The 14,351-nt window shown below is 36.8% G+C and overlaps 1 protein-coding gene across 4 annotated transcripts in view; it reads left to right on the top strand.

The window, feature by feature from the left end:
• The window catches only part of b4galnt1a (beta-1,4-N-acetyl-galactosaminyl transferase 1a), a 37,335-nt gene that overhangs the window by 10,407 nt on the left and 12,577 nt on the right, over nucleotides 1-14,351 (top strand). For 3 of the 4 annotated variants that reach the window (XM_052091593.1, XM_052091591.1, XM_052091594.1), the window contains exons 2-4: nucleotides 12,405-12,619; nucleotides 13,268-13,444; nucleotides 13,881-13,987. In XM_052091593.1, the coding sequence (XP_051947553.1) occupies nucleotides 12,411-12,619; nucleotides 13,268-13,444; nucleotides 13,881-13,987 (493 nt within the window). In that variant the 5' untranslated portion in view covers nucleotides 12,405-12,410. Of the gene's footprint in view, nucleotides 1-765; nucleotides 821-12,404; nucleotides 12,620-13,267; nucleotides 13,445-13,880; nucleotides 13,988-14,351 lie in introns of those variants that run through there. The other variant, XM_052091592.1, reaches the window with a different exon arrangement.

The raw sequence follows: 14,351 nt of genomic DNA on the forward strand, positions 1-14,351 counted from the left end.
GGCTTTTGAGAGTTTAAGTAGGCCTAAGCTATATACCTTTACAGACGTGATTACGCGTTTCCGCCTTATTTAGCAACGTAAATCTAGCAGACTTGTTTATATTATTATCATTTGTTAAAATATTGAGTGTGAGTTTCTAATATTATTCTTTGTTATATTACCCTGGAATTAGTTTAAAAAAATGAATTACCACAGCCAGGGGGATTAAATTGCAGCTTCTGAGAGAGTGACAGTAGATTTGGCATCTTCTCCCATCTTAATCCACCACTCTCTATTATTTTCCTCTTCTTGAAAGTCATTCAGATGTAATGGTGAACGTCTTCTTTTGCTCTTGGAGCAAATGAGTAAGTGAAAATAACATTTGCTGTGGTCTCCCATTCACTGCTGTCGGAAGTTCCTGCAAACGTTTACTTCTGCGTCACAAAGGATTTTTTAGGAATAGCCTGAATATACTGCACAAAAACTGACTAGTGTCAACCCCCCCAAGCAAAAAAAATCTGAGGGGTCACATTGAATTGGCATAAATCTGAACTACATTTTTACTCCCTGTTTTCATTTTATAACCTGTTTGTATCTATTTATTGTAACCTATTGTTGTGCCGTTTGCTGTTTTTCTAAATGCAATTAAAGATTTATGGATGGAATGTAGCTATAGTCCACAACAAAGAGCACATGAACTTTGTACCCGTATTTTATTGCTGACATGCTATGTTCTGATAAAGCCAAGTGGCAGGCAGTTCCCCATTCATTCTCTACTAGCCTATACGACTTTTTACGTAATCCAAATTAACTGGAATTTGGACTTCCTCAACTTTTTAGGGTAAGACAAATGTTTTTATTCCATGAATGTCTAATATATTAAGATATCATGAAGCCGATATTGCAAGACGCGATAGATGAAAGAAATGTTGAAATTACAATATTCTGTTAAAAAATAAAATAAAGTTGTAGCCTATTTTCGTAGGCTGTTATATGATTAAAAACTAGTGAATTAGCTAGTGTCTGAAAAACAAATTTAGAATATGTCTGAGTGATATAAAGTAAGAAGGTTTAGGAACGTATAACTTATAATTAAGTTATAATTTTAGAAATGTCACAATCTTTTCCCTTGCAAAGTAGAATTACATTTGTACCAATTGTATGCCAGTTTTATAGGTATGACATATGAATTAAAACTCAGATAAGCATAATGTAAAGCCTATGTTCTATGAAAAAAAAAAAAAGAGAAAACATTTACTGACTATTGATCAGATGAGTGTGTTTGAATCTACGGACAACTGTTTTCATTTCTATACCGAAACTCATATTTTTGTTTGTCTTGGTTTAACATGTCTTTAAGCACCACATGGCCTCTTTTGCATATACTTGTCTGACTTGTTCCACACATTTGCGGAAAAAACAACAACCTGTGGTGACGTAGCCTAAAGCTAATTACACATCATACAACCGGTTCTGTCTTTGTTTTATTTTTGTTGTTTAATTTATGCAAGATGTCTACATTGGTAATACAAGGCTACGAAACTTATTTTCTCTTTTGCTGAAGCAATTTCCATTACTCACTGTTTGTGTGTGTGTGTGTGTGTGTGTGTGTGTGTGTTGCTTTTTGCATCAAAGCTTGTCGTTAAACCTAATTTTTTGACCGATAGCCTGTATGTGGTTTCAGTTGGAATAGATTTCGAGAATTCTCAGGTCAGGGCTTGCTATGGGTTGGGAAATTCTGGGCAAATGCTGTCTGAAGCTGTGCCCTAACTGGTTAACTCATTCACCATTTCCCATATAATGGGTGTCTGTCAGTGCACTATATCATGCTATATATCACTATATGAAGTGAGTTAGTGAATTCCGACGCTGAGGTTTACACGGAGCGTCGGAATGTGAAAGAGTGCTAGAGATGACAGCACAATCTTAGTCACATATTGTATGTAATTTCATTTTATATATAGGATGATAATCATAACAATAATACTTTCTATTCTTATAAAATGGTGTGTGTATATATATATATATATATATATATATATATATATATATATATATATATTACACACACAAATCTTCATTCTGTTTGCCATGTTTAATATACAGTATAGGCCTATTTGCGTGGGGGCCCTGGGTAGCTCAGTGAGTAAAGATGCTGACTGCCACACTTGGAGTGGCCAGTTGGAATCCAGGGTGTGCTTATGGGACTCCAGACAGGTCTCCTTATTTGGTTGCTTATTGGTTGCAAGGGTAGAGTAACATGGTGTAACTTCCTCATGTTCGCTATAATGTGGTTCTCGCTTTTGGTGGAGCGACTGTTGAGATGTGCATGGATGCTGCGAAGAATAGCGTGAAGGCTCCACATGCGCTATGTCTCCATAGTAACATCCTCAACAAGCCACGTAATGAAATGCACGGATTGACTGTCTCGGGCGCAACTGAAATTCGGATTGAGGACACTATGCCACCGTGAGAACTTGGAGTGCATTGGGAATTGCACCTTCCAAATTGGGGAGAATAAGGGAGAGAGAGAAAAAACTGCCAACATTATTAAAAACATTTGATCAATCATAAATGATTGTATTTATTTTAGCATATTGACAATCTCCTATCCAAACTAGGCAGGATTCCTGAGCACAAAGAAGAGCTGAGGTGTGCATAACGCCCTCATGAGACTGCAATATAGCACTAAATATATTCATAACAACATCTATTGATTTTTAGACTAATATGTACATGTTATATAACCGAATATTTGTATTTTCACTGTGCGCATTCACCTCGGTGAGTTAGTGAAGAATAAAATCACTAAGCATTAATGTCAAAATGCAAAACAAATTAATAGCTAATGTCAAATATATTTTAATTTGTATAAATTGTTCAATTTATCTGTGATTTTTGGATAGCTTTTTTTTTGTTGTTGTTATTTTAAATCAAGTATTGATATGTCAAAAGTAGGAATGAAGCTGTAAACTCACTCTCTCACTTACTCATGCCCTCTCTCCCTGCACGTCAATCCTCCCTGTGTTGGATGGGCAAGATGACGTCGACAAGTGCACATCGGCTGTACACTCAAAATCAGAGTGCATTGTGGGTGTAGAACCTAGTAATATTCTCTTTCTTTAAGGTCTCTAATTCTATCAGAGTAAGTATATAAACATGCTCTCTGAGCTTGTGCGAGGTCTTACAAGTTTTGAAGTTTCCACATGTGCCCGTACATATGCAGCATCATCATAAGCAGAGGCGTTTTCAGCATTGAAGGACATCCGGGCTTAGCCCAGACAATTTTATTTTCACACTAGCAACCACTTCTCTGTAGTCCAAAGCTGGTGAGAGGGTTTGAGTTTTGCTCTGGCTGGGCCTGTTTCTACAGTTCCTAAATTTTCCACTCTATACTATCCTCAACATCCTCTCTCCTCCCTGAATCATCTGTGATGCAAAAGAACAGATACAGCACATAACTTATTGCAAATCAGCTTCAAACAACTAATTCATCAAGTGCTACATTTTTCAAATTGTAGACCAATACCATTGAAGAAAATGTATTGGGAAGAGCAGATCATTGGGATTGCCCTAAGATCTATCATGATTCTTGAATTTTCATGTACATTAACATAAAGTCATCACAAAAGAGTCATATTATAGTGAGTAAAGTGAGATAAATTATTTATTTTAAATTTTTTTACATTTTTTGACATAAATGGTCAAAATGATGTATATGATCCTAAGTTAAAGCAATACATGAATTACTTTAGTCTAAGTTCATTGACACACCATTAGAAGCATTGTGATAAACAATGTTTCACTTTTAACTTTCTCTAAAGTAAAGTGACTGATTAATTGTTACCAGTTTCCATGCCTGATTCTGGCACAGCTGCTGCTCCTCAGTCTGTTGCTCATCTTTCCTACCCGCTACAAAACCATTTAATCAAATCAAAGTGTATATTTACTACAAGCTAATATCACAAAACAAGTCACACATACAATTTATGTTAATGCTTATTGGTTATCCTTAGAGAAAACAACACCTGATAAACAGTGTTACAAAGAATGCAAACTTTAATAGAGTGAAAAAGACACTCAATTAGCAGAACATAACATGTAACATGTATATAAATAAATAACAATTTCCAACATTCTTTTGAATGTCCATGTACTAAAATAAAATATTGTATGCGATGAGTGTACCTTAATTTACTATTACTATTATTTTGAATGGTCATGGCAAATGAAGCAATGTGATTATTTTACCTGGTCAGAAAAAGTAGTCCGTTAATTTACCTGATGAACTTTCACCTGACCCTTTATGCTTCGCAGAGCAGATGTGTGCTTCTAAATAACTTGCACCTGTATTAGCAACTGGCACATAAGTGCAGCTGTACATGTCATACGATGAAAGCATGGACATTTTTTTTGCAAATCTTCTGTAAATTTGAACTTTTCTTCGTGCATTGTTTCCACTCAGCTGTTATTTGCTGCCACTGTCAAGCAACTGTTCGTGCGTTCGCGGAGAGATTGACAGGCAGGAATTTGGCCAATAGTTGCTGCAAGCCTCTTATAATCGACCAATTGGTGTGCGAGAAGGCGGGACTTAAAAAGAGGGGTTAAAGCAATGCAAACATGCGCACACTCACAATAAAGTATTAGACCAGATACACATCATAATGCAACTACAGCCAAATCCCCGACATTTTCGGCCCCCCCAGACGCATTTTTAAGGTCCGAAAAAGAGGACATGTCCGGGACAAAACAAAAAAAAGTGAATTCTTACCCACTGACTTCATTCGGAAAAATCCCCAAAACCTAATTTGCTTCATTTTTGCTGTCTTTCCTGCTAACTGCTAACTCGCCACTGAGTAACGTTAGTTGATGTCAGCTCCTCCCCTACTGCATATTCAACAGAGAGGAAGAAACGGAGTAGCCCATAGGATACCGACAGCAAAGACTTATAGGCTAGATTTTTAAGAACTATGTCTATTTTTCAGGCTGTATGCAGTATGTGCAAAGCCAAAGCACAATGAAATAAGGCAACTTGTGATTTCGGGGGTTTACATAGGCTATTGTCCGGTTTCATATTTCAACTTTTCAAAATACATTAGGGGCTACACTCAAAACATTCGGCAGATGCCGTGTCTGGTCATAAGTACAGATTTATTTTCTTTAAAAGAACTCCACTGAAGACACCACAAAAAATGGCTTGCACCCAAAATATAAAGTGCACGTTATACAGGGTTGAGAGTAACTGAATACATCAATGGGAATACATATTTAAAATATAAGTAACTATTCCACTACAGTTACAATTTAAATCACTGGTAATTAGAATACAGTTACATTTCAAAATATTTTGATTACTGAATAGATTACTTTGCATTTTATTGTCATTTGTTTCATTTTTTATATTTAGTCCTTTCAGATGGAAAACATTTACGTATAAATGATGTGATCCAAAGTGCATTTGAACAGCAGTGAAACCCTTTCTTATGATGCATTACATTTATACGAGCAGACAGAGAAGTACGTTTGAAGTTTGTTTTGAGCAGAAGAAATGGAAATAACCCTTGTGTAAATTGTCATCTTTACACTAAGCAAAATGCCATTTCTATTTTACATACACATTACCAGGCATTATCATATTTTTTTTTTAATCAAGAAAATTCACATTGGATCATTTTATCTATTAAGACTTTTGATATTGGGACAAAAAAATTATATCCTTGATGATCATTTTTGTATTGTTTTCATGTAAAAAAAAAAAAATATATCTAAAAATCCTTAAAACAAGATCAATTAGATTTATCATGTTTTAGAAACAACACTGCATAATATATTTTGTTTTTTCAGAGAATGTATTTTTAACATGTGTATTTTCTCTTACTGTACTAGAAGAGTTTTTATAGTCAAAACAAATTACATTCTTGTGACAGAAGAGTTAATCATTGATAAGACAATACAAAAAGTTTTCCATTACATCTCCATTTTAATGTTTCCCATCCCCCAGTTTTGTAAATGTATTTTTAACATGTGTATTTTGTCTTACTGTACTGGCAGAGTTTTTATAGTCAAAACAAGTGAAACAAATCTACCAGTGCTGAAGTAATCCAAAGTATGATATAATATGTTATCATATGTTATAATTAGGGCTATCAATCAATTAAAATGTTTAATTGAATTAATTATATATATTATACACACACATAAATACATACAGATAGATAATTAAAATGCATTACATTCTTGTGGCAGAAGAGTTAATCATTGATAAGACAATACAAAAACGGCTTTAGAATACAATGTATTGTTTACTACCATATTATTGATCATAAGTCAATCATTGGCATACAGTTCACAGCAATCCATTTCACAAGTGAATTTGTCAATCAGTTTGAGATTTGTTATGAGGGCTTGTTTAAGGGCCCGTCAATGTACACCTGCGTCAGACATGCCTGTGTAGCATCTCTGGTGTGTTGCATCATAAACATAAAATGTTTAGGTGACTGTGTCAAGTTAAATATAGTTTAATACTTAGAACGCATCTTGAGATCCCTTAGTTCGAATTTGCGCTCCAAGTGTTTTGAACCCAAGAACGTGACGCATGTTTGTGTTGTGCTGCTGCTAATGGGATGTTTTGTTCACTGTATAAACTGTACGTTGCTCATACAGCTGAAATTTCACTTACTGCCCTCTGGAGTAAACAGGTGGTACTACAAGCTTGCATTTCTCAGGAATCTTCCTTATTAAGGTCCAGAGGCATTACAATTTAATTGCGTTCATTTTTTTAACACACTTTTTTTTTATCAAATTAATCACACTAAACTAACACGTTAAATCGACAGCCCTAGTTATAATATGTTACAAATTAAATATTTACAGCATTTATTCTGTAGTAATCTGTAGTATAATTTAGTATAATCTGTAGTGGAATACATTTTAAAAGTAACCCTCCCAACACTGACTATATAGTGGATAGGGGGAGATTTCAGACACGGTTTAAGACTATTTTAACTTCACTCATGGGCGGGGTTACAATTTCCAAAGCCACAAGTGTCCAGCCAGAGACCCACTATTGGTTTACAGCCGGGAGAAATTACATAAGTGATTTTACATCATTATTTTAAAATCAGCCATTTTAAACAGCCATTGTAGCAAAGAACATAAAAAAAAAGAACCTTATAAAAGCAGTTTTATTCTACATGGAGAGGGTCTGCACACAGGGGCTGCCATGTTAGAATCCCACGACGAGCCGAAAACTACTCACTTAATCTCAGTAACCGTCCTGTTATTTGACACTTTCACTCATTGATTTAAGTAATCATGGCTGACTGTGAATAAAAAATGTCCTGAATGGCATCTGAAACTGAAAACAATGGTGGTGAATGGAAAAACACCCATCAAACGATCTCAAGAAAAACATAAAAAGATGCTTTAGATCCAAGCAAAGTCCCAGGAAAGGTGTATACAGGTCCATCCGTGTCGCCAGGTCATTTTTCCGGGGCTTGAGCCCGGAATGTTTTGACTGTAGTCCCGAATGTAATTTTAAAAGTAGACAACACAAGTTTAGGTGCAGCTCAACAACAACAACAACAAAAATATTTCTGTATGAATATGTAATAATATTCATGACGCAGTCTGTCAGGCAGGTCTTCGAAGAATGTAGGCTACTCACAATAATATTGCAACATTTTGTTTGAAGTTCACTTGGCATGACACCCTCCGCCTCCCGCTACTAGAGAGAAGCTGCTTGGTTTACTCTGGAAGACAAATTAAACGTCAAGAAAAAATGCAACGCAGCATTTTGGACTTTATTGAGAAGAGTAATGGTGAGGATTTACTGATGTTACCTACATGTTTAGCTTAATGTTTTAAAAATTGTGGGCTAGACAAGGACGTCCAAATGTAGGGTGACCATATGTCCTATTTTTCGGACCTTAAAAAAGCGTCCGGCCGGGATTTCAAAATTTGCGAAAATGTCCGGGATTCGGCTTTTTTCGCATTAGGATGTGCATCTGGTCTACTTCATTGTGTGCACGCGCATATTTCCATTGCTTTAAAGGGTAACTAAACCCCTGCTCAGAGTCTGACTCCACCCACTAGCAATATTTGAAAAATGCTGGAAAAGTGGGCAGACACCATCGGGGATAGAGGGGACGAAACGAGGGCTGGGCTGAGCGGGGGGGGGGCGTGCACCTGAGACCCGTAGTGACAGATTAATTGACAGCTGCTGTCAGACTCTAAAATGGAGAGTGACTGGAGTGGTAATTTTCTCCAGGAGTATTACTATTATGTTATTATTATTCCTCACACGGTCGCAAGACGACATGTACATGAATCTGATGAGTTTTATCGAGTTGATGTCAATAGCGCGCGCTCTGTAGGCGTATTCATATTTTGCCGCTATGTGAAAAAATCCAGCAAATGCGCCGACGCGTTTGTCTACCCCAGAGGATTAACTTTAGCCTAACCATAAATTGTGATTCAAATATATATGATCACTCACCTCAAGACGCCGCTGCGTTGGTGGAGTCCATGCAGGTGGAGCAGCGTTTGGCACTGCGTCGCTTTTCAGCGCGAGCTGTTTGGAGAAACCCATTTCCACCTCCATTGCGTTGGAGAAGCAATCCTGCATAAAAAGCAGTTTGCACACTCCTACAGTTCTAGGCGGGAACTCGCGGTCTTCCAGGCCAAGGACATGCAACCACTGGCGCCTAATTTCCAAGTCTGCTGGAAAACTATACAGTCCAGCAGTGCTGTTGCAACCAGCAACACTACACCTACGTACCATCCTGACCACTGTACTAAATACAGATAATCTACGCTAACTTGAAGCTATCCTAACTGACGCAATACTATGCTACTAACTAACTATGCTTCTAACAATACTACACTAACAAATATGCTAATTAACTACCTAGACTACACTAAATAATCTAAATAACTATATAAATGCTATGCTAAATAGATGCTAAAATACTCTATCCTGATCGTTTTCAATACTCGCAATTCCAACTCCTGACTCGCTACAGTGGTTTTGACGAAACGAGATGGTTTTTATACTGCCATGGGCGTGGTAGCTCGTACCAAGGGCGTGGTGAGCTGGAACCTGCTTATGTCAGCTGTCACCGGTTACGTCACGAAGTACCGCAAACAGCCAATAGGAAAATTCAACTGCAGTAGCCACCGTTCAACCTGAAGAGGGCAGCACTCAGACGTTTTTACACCATATATTGTAGAATTAAAACACTTTATACACAAATGTCAAAAAAATTACTGAATCAAATTAGAATCAATGACCAGTACTAATAAAGCAACTAAAAAAAGTTTGTTTAGGGTTTAGTTACCCTTTAACCCCTCTTTGTAAATCCCGCCTTCTCGCACACCAATTGGTCGATTATAAGAGGCTTGCAGCAACTATTGGCCAAATTCCTGCCTATCAATCTCTCTGTGACGCGCTGTTGTGTTCGGCCTCAAACAGTTGCTTGACAGTAGCAGCAAATGACAGCTGAGTGGAAACAATGCCCAAACGAAAGTTCAAATTTACAGAAGATTTGCACAAACAATCCCCATGCTTTAGTCCAGGTCGAGATCCGTGGGAAGCGGAATGTATGACATGTAAAGCTGGCACTTATGTGTCAATTGCTAATAAAGGTGAAAGATATTTAGAAGCACACATCTGCTCTGCCATGCATAAAGTGTCTGCAAAAGGTGAAAGTTCATCAGGTAAATTAACTGACTACTTTTTGTTACCAGGTAAAATAATCACATTGCTTGATTTTCCATGACCATTCAAAATAATAGTAAAAGTAAATGAAGATACATTCATGGCATCAAATATTTTATTTTAGTACATGGACATTCAAAAGAATGTTGGACATTTATATTTATTTATATATATTTTATGTTATGCTAATAGTGTCTTTTTCACTGTATTAAAGTTTGCATTCATAGTAGCACTGTTTTGAACCCTATTATAAATGGTCTGCATGGGGTGTGCTAGTCCACTTAAGCTAGTAACCAGCAACTTACTGACTTAGATGTTCATATTAGATGTTCTGTGTCTCTTCCCCACTCCTCAACTATTGACTCTACCACATCCTGGCTGCATCTGAAAACATAGGCAGTTGACTTTCTGCCTAATCAGTTAATGGCTTAACTGACCACTGTTTTTAATGACAGGAACTCTTATTGTGCATTCACATACAATGCGACGCGAGAGTTTCGCTTGGCGCTATTAAATACAAAGTGGATGCGAATAGAAGCGAATGGCGCGACTCGAACACGCAAAATAGCTTCATTCGCGTATTAAATAAAAACGTCACCTAAATAATATTCATCTGGTTTCAAAAATATAAGTACATTTACATTTTTGCCCACCCTATTCAATTACAAACAAAATATGAAGGAAATTATTGTTTTTTGTTATTTCTGTATTGGTGCATAGCCTATATTTACTATATTAGAAATTAAATACCATACTTCCTTGTGTTAATATAGTGGAAAAACTAAGGAGAACAAGCATTCATTATCTTTTATCTAGATTTCTTTCTAATTTTGTATTTTTTTGGCCAAAATAGCTCTTGGAAATGGTTTTAAAATAATTATTTTTAAAGCCACTTTTCTGTTATTTTCCCCATTTGTATGGTGAAAGTGGGCCTGAGGCTGGACGCTTCAGGCCTCGGAAATCATAATTTTGTAGTCTGCAGCGGCACCAGAGAATTGTGATTCGGGAGCTGGTGGGGGGGCTGGATTGTTTATAGCAGGTGCTAAAGAATTTTGCAACAAAGAACAAATAATACTACTACAGAAAAAATTGATTTAATGATCCCGAGCTAATAGGTTACATAATTGAAATCCACGTTACTAAATGTTTAGCTTTATACAGTTAAACAACAACGCAAGCACAATTAATTCTGTTAATTTAGAATGAACCAATCAAATGCATTCAAAAAATTAACGACATAAAGCATGAACCAATCAAATGCATACAAAAAGTTTACGACATAAAGCATGAACAAACAATCACAATCCAAATCATATTTACCACAGAAAGTATCTGTGGATTTACTGGCCCAAAACACTGAACTCACACACATAGGTTAAATGCTGACCGTATGATCAACCTGCAAAAACAAATTAACGATGTCCTTCACTGCGTTAGCATTCACATTGCTGGAATTAGGAATCTGTGGATCGCCCCCGGCCTTAAAGAACGAGGGAGGAATGTGACAGTGCGGAGGGCCGGGCTGTGATTCTGCACACCCGGCCCCTAATCAGGCTGATTAAGCATGAGAAGGATAAGGCTGAATGGAAACCGCAGTTCAGGAGAGAGAGAGAGAGAGAGTTACAGGTAGCTGCCCAACGCCTGTGTGTGTTTTGGCTTTTTGGTTGATTATCATTTATATTGTCAAGCAGCTTCTCTCCGCCTTCTTTCCATTTAACTGTGTTACACACCGCTATTGAATGCACTGGTTGAACCACTTTAAATACAATTGAAGAATTCATTTATAACTCCACAACATTTGCATCTTGTAGTTTGAATTGTAACAGTCATTAGACAGATCACTCGGGAACTCTGTTATGTTGCAGTAGCATACATTTCCAGTTCTACAATCCCATGCAGGACAATTTAAATTTAAAATGTGGTCTCTGACAGTTTTTAAGCTAGTATTACCATCATTATTTTTAGCTAATCAATACTTCCAACAGAGCTATGGTTTTGCTCTCAGTTAAATCCATATAGTTCATATGTCTTGAAGTATCGTAGCACCACTTAATATTAAGCTTTTGACATTAATCCACACCAGGGACATTGTCTCTTGGCAGTCAGATTTCAACTTTGCTTACACTGTTCAGAAACCGAATGCGTGAGAATTGAAAGCTGCTTACACTTCGCAGCAAATAACATCAGTGCTGCCGACCTGCTGATGTTGCAGACTGTTCCTGTTTCACATCCACAATCACATTTTAATGTTTAAAAGTAAGGGGTTGTTTGCGTGTTGTGTAAAATAATGGCAAAAGCAGTTTTAAGCAAATCCCTTATTTGGCAAAGCTGGATGATTTAACATGGAAAAAACTAATTTTTGCCAGATGAGTTCTTGACCTACCAGTTCCATATTTTCCAGAGATGCATATTCAAATGTAAGAAAATGCAGAGGACCATACTTTGCATTTTTGCTCACACAGCTGTTGGATGGGTGCATTTTAATTTCTGATTTTGAGATGGGTAGAATTCTGTACAGAAGAGAACATATGGTGAATGCAAAACAGGGACCAGATTGATTTCTTGTGTAACTGTCACTATCTAAAACCGTGTGCTTATGATTCTGAAGATGATTTGTATTATCCTTTAAATGGTCTGTAGCTCCAAATAAAGTCCTTAAAAGTTTTGTTAACCAATGTAACCCACCACCTTTCTATCTGTACCCTAGCTAATTATGCGTATTACACAAAAAGCACTGGCAATTTTTATGGTGGTCTTACCACTCATGGTTATACTCAAGCTCCACTGGACCTCATCGACCATCGCAACAATTGATGTGCTACAACGACAAGACTCATTAAAAGAGCTACTAGAGAGAAGAGTACAACAAATGGAACATGGAAATGACAATATTCCTTACCACATTAAAGACCGCATCTCAAGGCAAGTAAAGATTGGTCAATATACACACATATTTCCAGTTTAGTTCTCAATAGCTACATAAAATGACTGGCTGGTCAGCACATCTTGTACTATGCCACCACAAAAGATCCTCAAAATCGAATATCCATGAGCCAAAGGTCTGGCTCAGTGATCTGTTTGCATATAAGTTTGACTGTTGTCAGTATAAATGTTTTTGTTGAAATTGTAAACGCTAAGAGCTCCCACATTAGGCAATTTGACTTTCAAACAGTGACCTTAAACTGCCTTATAAATCTGTTTCATAGTGGCACTTCTGACACGTTACACATCTTTTTAAAGGAATAGTTACAGTCTCATGTTGTTCCAAGTCTGTGTGGCGTTCTTCCATGGAACACAAAACAAGATTCTTTGGACTGATTGACCTCAGTAACCATTCTGTTTCAGTGCATCTTTTTTTCCATTCAATGAAAGTGAATGGTGACTGATATGGAACATTCTGCCGAACATTTCAAAAGAACATTTGAAAGGCATACAGGTTTGAAATAACATGAGAGTAAATTGACAAAAAATTTATTTTGGGTGATCTGTCCCTTTAAAAAAGATATGTCACTTGAATAAATGATATGATGCTTGGTTGGATTTTCTAATATAACTTTTACGTCTAACCAGGAGCCTTGCCATTAATGGATGTGTTTGTGAAGGTGATAAACCAGGCATAAATTTCCCATTTGCTCATCTACTGTTCCCTCAAGTATCGGCTACCCAGCTACGCAGTACCGTTCAAGACTCAGACCAGGAAAGGGCACAGAAATACAATAAAAAAGAGTACCACAGCTTCCGTAAGAGGTAGTACAGCATTTCACAACTCTTCAAAAATTGCCATTTTCCCAAATGGGATCACTTTTTATGTACATTTAAGAGTTGAATTGTGACAATGTAAAGACTTAAAAATAGTTTGTCAGTAGATAAGATTGTTATAGAGATGTGTGTCAGATTTTGTCATCATTCACCTTGTTTCATGCCCATATGACCTTCTTTCTTCTGTGGAACACAAAAGGAGACGTTAAGGTGAATGTACAGGCTGACAAACTCAGTCTCCATTTACTTTCATTGTATTGATAAAAGAGCAGTGTCATCATTCTTTAAAATTTCTCCTCATGCTCCAGAGAACAAATGAAGTCATTGGAACAATATGAGGGGGACTAAGGGGGGGGGGTTAACTAACCCTTTAAGAATTTGATTGCCTTATCTGTTCAATTAATGTTCAGTCTGTTTATTTAAGGACTTATACAGCTGCAGACTTACTTATCCTAGCAGAGGCCAACAACCCTCTTCAGTACCCTACCCAGGGTGTGGAGGTCAGACCAAAAAGGACAATTCTAATCCCTGGTAAAAAGCTAAATATGTTTTTTTTTTTTTTTTTTATGACATTTTGGAGAGAGAAACGGTTTATAGAGTTGCTCTGCTGACTTTCTGGAACAATGGGAGTGAAGCAAAAATAGCAATGTTTCCAATGAAATAAGTTTGTTTTCCTTTTGTGGAGTTCAATTTGGAAATGACACTGTTCATAAGTGAACGATAATACTGTGTATGTTTTTGACATAATGAGGCAGAAGGGACATGGTTGTTTTTCTTCATTACAATGTTGTATTATCAAGTGGTTGCCAGTTTATAAAAGCTTTTAACAGTCTTTAATTGCGATCTACACAACCTCCCCAGCACTGCATTAAATCTGTGAAATGGATAGACTAGT

Source organism: Xyrauchen texanus, chromosome 25 (assembly GCF_025860055.1).
Source record: "Xyrauchen texanus isolate HMW12.3.18 chromosome 25, RBS_HiC_50CHRs, whole genome shotgun sequence".
NCBI classification, from domain to species: Eukaryota; Metazoa; Chordata; class Actinopteri; order Cypriniformes; family Catostomidae; genus Xyrauchen; species Xyrauchen texanus.